General features: G+C 32.9%; 2 protein-coding genes across 2 annotated transcripts; both read left to right on the top strand.

Annotated features, from left to right (window-relative positions):
- The first annotated feature begins 802 nt into the window (after positions 1-802).
- LOC105775527 (tyrosine--tRNA ligase 2, cytoplasmic) lies at positions 803-2,810 on the top strand. The gene is made up of 5 exons (XM_052622486.1): positions 803-914; positions 1,360-1,486; positions 1,577-1,673; positions 2,225-2,575; positions 2,670-2,810. The coding sequence occupies exons 1-5, from the start codon at positions 803-805 to the stop codon at positions 2,808-2,810; spliced, it is 828 nt and encodes a 275-aa protein (XP_052478446.1).
- Positions 2,811-2,908: 98 nt separating this feature from the next.
- On the top strand, positions 2,909-3,658 carry LOC105776807 (tubulin alpha chain-like; the record flags this gene model as incomplete). The annotated part of the gene is made up of 1 exon (XM_012599720.2): positions 2,909-3,658. A coding segment is annotated over one exon (669 nt), but the record flags the coding sequence as incomplete, so codon positions are not given.
- Between the last annotated feature and the right edge of the window lie 7,137 nt (positions 3,659-10,795).

Below are 10,795 nucleotides of genomic sequence, written 5' to 3'. Positions count from 1 at the left end.
TAAGTTTTAAAAATTAATTAATTGCTAACCTGGCATACAAGTGGATGATGCATCGGAAAAGTTAATAGATTTTATTATTATCTATTTTGGGTGATTTAACAAACAATGCAAGTTCAATGGCTAAAGAGGGGAAAAATAAATGTAGGGCTAAAATGATTTTTTTGGTAAAGTTAGAGGGTCAAATAAGTCATTATGCCTACTGATATTGCACTTTAAATTAATATTATATATATACTATTATTAATGTATGTATTTATATTATATATTAACAGCACGTTTGGTTGGGTGTATTGGCTCCCCACCTAATCCCTCTTTATTCCGTCGTTTGGTTCAATGTATTGCTAATACGCGTGTAATACATTACTTTCCTAATCGGTGAAAACCACCGATTTCTAATCCCTCTCTTTTGCCCAGATTAGTTGCCGCTTCAGTTTACCCTCCCCATTCACGCTTCTGTTTTACCCAAAATCCACCGTCTTCTGTTTCTTCCTTCTAGCTTTCTTCTCCACTCTCCTCGCTGTCTTCTCCTTCTATTTTTTACCTCTCTTTGGCGTCACAACTTTGTATTGTAAACCCTTTGCCAACGCCGTCGCAGTACTCTCTGAACCGATGGTGGACCAATCTCCTGCGGATCAGACCCCACCGTCTTCCGGCATGCAGTCTCTCTCCGCCGATTCTCAACCTCCCTCCTCCTCTTCAACTCCATAGTGAGTCATTTTCATTGTAATTTTTTGTTTTGCTATTTCTTTATAGATGGAAATCGAGTAAATATATTTATATATTTTGAAATCATTGTTTCAGGATGAGTTTAGAAGAAAAGTTCAAGATTATAAGAAGTGTAGGGGAAGAGTGTATTCAAGAGGATGAACTGCTAAATCTTCTAAATCATAAACCTGAACCCATTTGCTATGATGGCTTGAGCCTTCGCGAAATGCACATTGCTCGGTATTCTACTTTTTCTTTTTCCTTTTTTTAGAATCTTTAAGTTTTTTTCCCTCAAAATTTTATAGTCCTCTTATATTGATTTCTCTGTAGATGTAGGGATTGAATCTCGAATTGAATCAACTCTTTGATGGATTTGATTTATCTGAAAAGCTAATTATGGGTTTGTTTATTTATTCCTAACACATCATAATGATTGAAATTTGACAATTTAACTTTTTTCTGATTATTTGACTTCAAAGTTTTAGCTTCTTCGTAGTTATTTTATTGATTTTATTGTTTTTTTTAAACAATTGTTATATGCATATTTCCCTTTCAATAAATTTATGCTATTTGCTGCATTTGTTTTCAGATCTAAGTTCTAACATACTTCTTTCATTCACTATGTTTATTCATATACTGTGGCTCTACATTTAGATTTATTGTGTTTCTTTTTAAATGTTGAATTCTTGTGGTCTTCAGATGAAATTAACTCTAGGGCATCAGAGTATTGGCCACTTGTGATGGATATAGCTCGCAGAAACAAGCTGCCCAGGATAATGAGGTGTGGGGCTAATAAGATCTTTTTGGTTTTTTTTTTAATATTTTGTAGTAATTCTTTTGTTGACTCCAAATACAAAATGTGTTTTTCTAGGTGTTGTCAAATTACGGGCCGTAGTGAGCAAGATGAGTTGTCAGCTGCCCAAATTCTTTACCCATGCATGCAGTGTGCTGACATATTTTTCCTTAAGGTGCTTCTGCTCTGGATTTTATCCTTTCCTGATTCCAAGGCTTTTAGAGAACTTTAGGTAGATTTATAAGTAAATCTCAATAAAAGTGCGAGTCTCACTCTGTTTCAAGTTACTTCTACGAATTACTCAATTTGTTAACCATATAAATGCTTATTAGGCGTATTTTCTAAGTGATATCCATTGTTTCATTTTCTTTTTCTAATTGAGAATTTTCATTATGACATCATTTGGTATCCTTTTATTGGAGTAATTGGAATTTTTTTCTCAATGTGTCCAAATAAAGAAAGTTCCAATTTCTGATTAAAGATCCAAATTTACTATTATATTCCTCTACATAGCTATTTTAAGTTTGACAGTTTAAGTAGAGAACAACTGTTAAGGATCTCCAGCATTGTTGCTATTGATCTCCTTCCATTTTTCTGCAGTTTATTCTGGACTATTTTTTACAAGCTGTACCCTTGCTTGTGTACATTCTATGTTTTCTTGTAGGTTATAAAGTTAATTCAAACTTTTATTTATCTAAAGCTGCTGTAATTACTTTATGTGGACAGGCGGACATTTGCCAGTTAGGCATGGATCAAAGGAAGGTTAATGTGCTTGCAAGAGAGTACTGTGATGACATTAAGAGGAAAAACAAACAAATTATTTTGTCTCATCGTATCGCCCTATTTCAATATCTATTTTGGTTCTTGAGATCAATTGAATGTGGGGAAAAACTTTGCAGATTTAAGAGCCTTACCAAGACCAATTATTTTGAGATGCTTGAAGAGTTGGACATAAGTGATAACCAGATCAGAGTTTTACCCGAGTCTTTCAGATTATTGTCAAAATTAAGAGTTTTCCGAGCTGATGAGACTGCCCTGGAAGTTCCACCAAGAGAAGTAATCAATTTGGGTGCTCAGGTAATGCTAATCTGGCTACAAATTTAACTTGCTAGGACCTTTCCTGTTTGATTTCTTATGAGCTACTAACTCATTCAACTTCTTTCTACATTAGGCTGTTGTTGAGTTCATGGTTGATCTCATTGCCAGGAGGGATACCAAGGCATCACCACCAAAGAAGGAGAAAGGTTTTTGGTTCAGGATTTGTTCGATTTGTTGGCCGTTCTGGACCGCAAATACAGACGACAACATGTAACCAATGAATTACACTAATCTCAACAGGCTGGCCTCTCAGGTACAATAAATGATGGCTTTAATTTGATTGTTTGCATTGTATGTGTATACTTATGATGTTTGGATCGTTTACTGGTTATTTCTTCCTTGACTGCATCTTTGAGATTTGATGGTGCTTTGAATGTGGATGTGAATGAGTTTCAGACCAATTTAGTCCCATACCCTAGAATCCATTTCATTTTGTCTTCATATGCACCAGTGATTTCAGCGGAAAAGGCTTACCATGAGCAACTATCAGTAGCAGAAATCACAAGCAGTGCATTTGAACCAGCTTCAATGATGGCCAAATGTGATCCACGCCATGGGAAATACATGGCTTGTTGCTTGATGTACAGAGGAGATGTGGTGCCTAAAGATGTGAATGCTGCAGTGGCACCAATCAAGACCAAAAGGACCATCCAGTTTGTTGATTGGTGTCCCACAGGGTTCAAGTGTGGCATCAACTACCAGCCTCCAACTGTGGTACCTAGTGGGGATTTGGCCAAGGTTCAAAGGGCAGTTTGCATGATTTCAAATTCTACTAGTGTTGCTGAAGTGTTCTCAAGGATTGATCATAAGTTTGATCTGATGTATGCAAAGCATGCATTTGTGCATTGGTATGTCGGTGAGGGTATGGAGGAAGGTGAGTTTTCTGAAGCTAGAGAAGACTTGGCTGCTCTTGAGAAAGATTATGAAGAAGTGGGCTTGGAATCTGGTGAAGGAGATGAAGATGAAGGGGATGAGTACTAGGTTAGAATATAAAGTAAAATCTGCCAATGGACTTATTGGTCAGCTAATAAAAATGGGTTATTTTGTTTGTCTTCTCTATTGTATCAAACTTCAAAACATGTTTTAATCGATCTCTACTTAATTTCATATGCTCTAACTTGCAGTAATTTCATATGCTTCAAAAAGTATGCGTGCTTCAAAAATGGGTTCTTTTGTTTGTATTCTCTATTGTAGTATCAAACTTCAAAACATGTTTTAATGGATCTTTGCTTAATTGTTTTATTAAATTATATAAGAATATTAATTATTAATAATTTTATTAAATTATATATTTTAATTATAATATATTTAATAATAATTATGTTAAATTATCTTTTATAGTATCATATATTATGATTTGAGTAAATTCATATAAGAATATTAATTATTAAGAATTTTTTAAATTATATATTTTAATTATAATATATTTAATAATTATTATTTTTAAATATGATTAAATTATTTATTATTGATATTAATAATCTTATTAAAATTTAAATAACAATAACAATAATCATTTACCCAAACAAATTTATGCTAAGGGTATTCTAGTCATTTTAATTTTTTCCATTATGCTATTACACCTCTATTCCATTCAACCAAACACAAGATTACTATTACGTCTCTATTCCATTACATTCAACCAAACAATTGATTTGCTATTACGTCTCTATTCCATTACACCTCTATTCCATTACGCCTCTATTCCAATACAGCGAACCAAATGTGCTGTAAGTGTTTTACTGAGTTGGTGCCACCTTTAAGTGGGTCACCAACTCGGTTAGAAAATTAAGAAAATAGCCTTTCATAACTAAAATAAGTTATACTATTCGAGATTAATTTTATAATTTTATACATTTCAATTTTTATTATTGATCTGTCACAAATTGTAGTGGCACATTAAGTACTTTTCGACACTTAACGAGCTTGTTTTCTAGTCATTTTAATCTATTTTATTTTATTTTCACATTTCTTAGTTTAGATTTAAAATATTGCAAAATAAGCATTTTTACTCATTATTTTGAGCTAGTTGACCTATCAGGCCAATGCCGGTCTTAAGGTGGCTTAATGATTTAATTGAGTGTGCAGGATATCCCTTTGAAGTCCCAAAAACATTAGGAATGACAGTTGGGTCGCAACACAAGCTTTCAGAGTCGCAACACAACTGATAATTCATCATCATATGATTACTTTGGACTATATCTTACTTAGATTAGCTAAGTTTCTTGAGTGTTTTTATACTTTTTAAATTCATTTTAGTGATTTGAATTATTTTTTTTTGTTTGTATTTTAAATATTATGTGTCTTTAATGTTTTTCACACATTTAATTTCAATAAAATATTTCATGTGGAATTTGCAGGTAAAACAGGTTTGGGAAGAAGATGTCAATACATGGAACCATGAGATTAAATGCACTAAGCCTAAAGTTGATCCAAGATGATGAGTGAAAGTTCAATGCTCAAAGATTCAAAATTTGTAAATTGTACACATTCAAAACTTCTAGATGGAACACTTCTTAATGTTTCGATCATGTCTCGAGCTTTTGGACTCTATTTTGGGAGTACCTTATATGTAACACCCCTTAGCCCGTCAGGAAGACATAGTGTAATAACCCGTTTTTTAGTGGTGTTGAAAATAGTGGTTTCGGGATCCTAATTTCGATGTTTCAATCTGTAAATATTAACTATTTAATATTTACGAAGTCATTAGTGTCGTATTAAATTTTGGTTATGAAATTTTAATGGTTAGTTAGTTAATTAATTAAAAAGAACTAAACTATAAAATGTGCGAAAGTCAAGAGCTATTAGTGTTTTGGTTTAAATTGTCTATGTAGTATGATTGGATGGTTTTAAATGGCAATTAAGCCTTTTTAAAATTAGATGGATGGTAAAAGCTTAATAAACTAAGAATTTTATTAGTTATTGATTAATAAAAAAGTTAAAATATAGAATTATAATAAAAATAAAACAAAACAATAGTGGGGGTTATCATCTTCTTTATCTCTTTATTGTTTGGCCGAAACACCGTTGTTCTAAGGTCTGGGAGCTTCGATTTTTCTATTCTTGGATGCATGTAAGGGTTTCTTGGTTATTTCTTCATGAATTTCATGTTTTTGAGTTAATTGTAATGATATTTAACAAGTATAGGGACTATTTTATGAAATTGTTGAAGTTTAGAAAAATTACCATATCACTCTTGATGTTTTCTTGATGTTTATACTTTTGATGGAAGCTTTGTAATAGCCCGATTTTCAGTGATGTCGAAAATAGTGGTTCGAGACCACCAAATATGACAAATAAGCTCGTAAATTTTCATTATTTAATATTTACGAGCCAAATGTGGTTTTTTTTTAAAATTTTGAATTAGTAATTTGTGCTTTATAAGGCTTTATTACGTTAAGTGATTTAGAAAAGAGGTATCGAGATCTCGGTCCTACAAACTGAGTCGTAAATATTTTTATTAATATTTACGAAGTTTCATTAAGGTAGTATTAAAGTTTCATTAGAAAATTTTAACATTTTGGTAGTTAATTAATTAAAAAGAACTAAATTGAAAAAGGTGCAAAACTTGCTAACTAAAGAAATAGTGATTAAATAGCCTAAATAGTAAATAAAAGAGGACTAGAAGGGAAACTGGACCCACATGGGATGGCTAAGGCGGCATAAGCATAGAAAAATCAAGAAATTGCTGTGAAATAAGGGCAAAATTGTAAATTTTGCCAAATTTAAGTGAAATAAAAGGGAAATTGAAATTCTAGACATTTTCATCATCATTTTTTAGTTCTAAAACAACCATTGAAGAGGGTTTAAGCTGGTTTTTCAATATTTGCTTCATGTAAGTTTAATTCTTACTCTTTCCTTGAAATTTTTATGTTTTGGGACTTTTACAATTAGGTTCAGCTAACCATTTCATTAGTTTTTGATTTTGTTGAAATTTTTGGAAGATACCATTGATAATTTTATATAATTTTAGTTATTAGATGATGAAATTGAGATGTTGATGGATATTTAAAGGTATTTTATTAAAGAATTTTGGATGAAATCATGATTTAGGGATTAAATTGAAAAGTTGTTGAATTCATGGAAAAATTCTAAAATTTCATGGAATTCATGGGCTACTATTGATATATATGAAAATATATATGCTTGGAATAAGGATTAAATTGCATGAATTTCATTTTCCTAACCTAGGGATGAAATCGTCATTAATTAAAAGTATAGGGGCAAAGCGATAATTTTGCCTAAGATGTGACTTGGAAGGAATTGAATATAAATTTTATTAAATTGATGTTAAATTTACTCGTATAGATCCGGATAGATGAAAAACAGAGTTAGATCGTGGAAAAGAAAAAGTATCGGATTAGTAATTTACAAGTCACGAACAATTGTCGAGGTAAGTTCGTGTAACTTAATTGTGTATATTTATATTCTTATATTGAGTGTTGAATATGTAAATTGTTTAATTGTCATATATCTGTATGTAATTGATCTTGTAACTGAAAATCCTTGATAAATAAATAAGTCCCGTTTGGATAATGAGATTTGATGGATACACGGTTTTGTTTCCCAAAATGGTAGTGTTCCTGCATAAGTTGCGAATGTACCGTAGCTCAAAAGAGCGTTCCGTTACAAGCCCTCTCAAGCTTCCCGTTATAGTGTTCTTGCAAGCTTCACGTTAAATGCTCTTCAAAGCATCCCGATCGGTTATGACCCTACATGTGTTGTGGGCACACCGCAGCTCTTATAAGCGTCCCGTTATATGGCTCTTCGTGAGCTTCCCGATTAAAGGCTCTTTGTGAGCTTCCCGATTAAAGGCTCTTTGTGAGCTTCCCGTTAGTGCTTGCTTGAACTGCCTGTTATATGGCTATCTGGTGCTTCCCGTTAATTGCTCTTTGGAGCTACCCGTTATAGGCTCTTTGTGAGCTTCCCGTTATATTGCTCAGATCAGCTTCGCATTACAAGGCTCAATGAGCTTCCCATTATAATGCTTGAGAGAGAGCTTTCTGTTTAAGTGCTCATAAAAGCACTCCCGGATTTGAATTGACAAATTTATAGTATTGTACACTTCAGGTGTACTACCCAAGTATCTATCGAGATTTCAAATGGTTCACGGGTGAAATTCTGACATGAGAACATGTGAAATTAAAATGAAACTATTATCTGTATATGCATGAAATACTTGGAAACTCGATACCTGATAAGCTCATCCTTGTTTTTGTTATTCACATGAAATACATGACTAACATGTTTGTTGAGGTTATATGTGTTAGGCTAATTGCCAAATTGCTTTAGATGTATTAAGCACGTTTATTATATAAGTAAATAAATGGTAAGTTAATTTCCCGTTATACAAACTTACTAAGCATTAAGTGCTTACTCTATCTTATTTCCTTTGTTTTATAGTACTCGGAGGCTCGTAAAGGTTGGAAGCTTGTCGGAGCTATATCACACTATCCCTCAGACTTTTCGATATATATATAAATAGTAAACTAATTTTGGTAATAATGGCATGTATAGGTTAAATGTTACCATTGATAGCAATTTAATGTTGGTTGAAATTAGCCATTGGAATGGCTATTAAATGATATGTTTTGATATGTAAATAGTCTTAATATGCTTGATGAGTATGTTTAAAGGGTTGAATGAGGAAATCATATAAGTATATTGGATATTAGTTTATGATAGTGTATTTGGTAAAACATGTTTATAAGTATTAGGCTATCTTGGTAAGTTGGACATTTGATCATAGGTATTAATATGTCATACATAAGATTTGAATTTGGCTAGGTTTAAATGTCTTGAATTGGCTCTTGAATGTGTTTAAATGTTTATATAGGTGGAAGGTGAAATTGGTGAAGAATAAGGCTTGAAAATGGTCTTATTTTGTCCACACAGGCGTGTGACTCAGCCATGTGTGACACACGACTGAGCACATGGGGGTGTGTTCTGGCCGTGTGTCCCTTGCATCTTAAAATTTTAAAACAGAATGCTCAAAATTGATCACACAACCTGGCACACGGGCGTGTGGCTTGGCCGTGTGACCCCTGCAATTAAATGTATTGCAAGTTCGAGAGTTACACGGGTTGGGGACACGGTCATGTGCCCTACTTCAAATATCACACGGCCTAAAACATGAGTGTGTCACTTAGCCATGTGAGCCACACGGCCTGACCACACGGGGGTGTGTCCCCTTCACCTTAAAAATTTTTGAAATTTCACGAATAATTCTTTGAGTTTCCAATTTAGTCCCGACTTGTTTCTAATGTATGTTTTGGGCTTCAAGGGTTCATATAAAGGACGATATGCTAAATTTATGACTAATTTCTGATATGAATGTGAAGTAATATGAAATATTTTAGTCTGATCGGTAAACCCTGGTAATGCTCTTCAACCTTGTTCCGGTGACGGATATGGGTTAAGGGTGTTACAAGCTTGGTGGTTAGATATGATTAAATTGTAAAGTAGTTTTGAGTTTAGGGACTAAATAGGTAAAATGTTAAAGTTTGCTTGATTTTCCTGTGAATTTTTGAAAGTTAAGGGCTGTAATAAGATGGATAAAAAGTCGGTTACATGGGTCAAGAATTTAATTGTATAAATAAGCTTGATTTGGTTTTAGAGATTAAATTGAATAACGTGTAAAAGTTTAGGGTAAATGAGAAAATTTTTAAATAGGAAGAAATATGTATTATATTGAATGATACATGAAATTGAAGCGAATAAGTGAAATAAACTATTTTGTAGATCAAGAACAAGTAGATAATCGAGGAAATGAGAAAGTTGTTGACTAGTCCCTGAACTTTTTCAAACTCTACAGTTTAGCCCTTGTAAGTTCATTCGGTTTAATTTAATATAATTTGAAATCTATTAAATGAGAAATTGGTTGATGAATGTTCAATTGATTGCTCGATATAAAATTAGTGTGAAATGAAATAGTTAATTGTTTGGAACATTGTTTAGTAATGATATCTCATAAGCCGAATGAACGTAGGATAGAGTACGATTGGCATGCCAATAGGTTAGTGCACGCTATATGGGATTGACTTGTGTCGAGGCAGTGATTTTTTATTTGTGTTTATACACTGAGTATACCGAGGTTCAGCATTTGTTGCGAACTATTGTGTTATATTACAATGATTTTGGTGTGTTATCGGGGGCGGATGTAATTCCTTCGAGCTTGACACTTGGTGCCCAAGAGTGTTTTCAGATGGATGTTAGCATACGAGCTAGGCAATTGGTACTAAGACGTGCTTTTGGTTGGATTGGCTCGTTTGAGATTTTGGCAAGTTTTGGATGGATAACTGTGTACTCATATCCGTATATCGTTCATCAAGTAATATCTCTAATGTTAAATGACTTGATATTAATTTGTTTGAAAGTTGTTCATGAATTTTCCTGATAGCATTGTGGATTAATATTAAATGATCTCGTATGATTATATTAACATGTAACTCGTACATGATTGTATGTATACACTCACTTGTTAATGATTGTGGTTAACAGGAAACACTATTTATTACTCATGTTATTATAAATATTATGGTTAATTCGATAAGCTTTATCGTTTTAACCATTGAACTTACTAAGCTCTATAGAGGCTTACTATGTTATTTTCTTGTTTCCTTATAGATAGTGTTTTGTGGAATTGAACGATCAGATCAACTTGAGGATCACACTATCTAATCACATTTTGGTAGTTTTTGAAGTTAACTTTTGGGTTATATGGCATGTAATAGGTGAAATTTGTAGATGTTTGATTGTATGTTATTTGGTAATTGTGAATGTGGTGAATGATGTTTATGTTTGGTATTAACTTGTATGTGTTTATGTTCATGTTATGTTATTTGGTCATTTGGTATAAGTCTTATATAATTGTTTGAAATTATGCGTATGAATGTATATGTTTGAATGAGAAAAGAAATTGTAAGTTTTAGTATGAAATGATATATGATTTGAGAGTTGAATGAACATGTGTGAATTTGGTTAGTTTGGAATGTGAATTGAAGTGCTAAATGATGACATATTTGTTAGACATAGGTTGATTGAATTTGACATGTTTTTGAGTGTGTTTGAATGTGGTTTAGACATAGGAATGCATATAGATTGGGTTGGCTTGGTGCGTAAGCAAATGGGTAGAAAATGGCTTGTTTTAGGGGCAATTTGTGAAGCACACGGCTTGGGACATGGGCTGTCACGTGGCCG

The sequence above is a fragment of the Gossypium raimondii genome, chromosome 10 (assembly GCF_025698545.1).
Source record: "Gossypium raimondii isolate GPD5lz chromosome 10, ASM2569854v1, whole genome shotgun sequence".
NCBI lineage: Eukaryota > Viridiplantae > Streptophyta > Magnoliopsida > Malvales > Malvaceae > Gossypium > Gossypium raimondii.
This window is presented reverse-complemented; position numbering and strand designations above follow the sequence as displayed.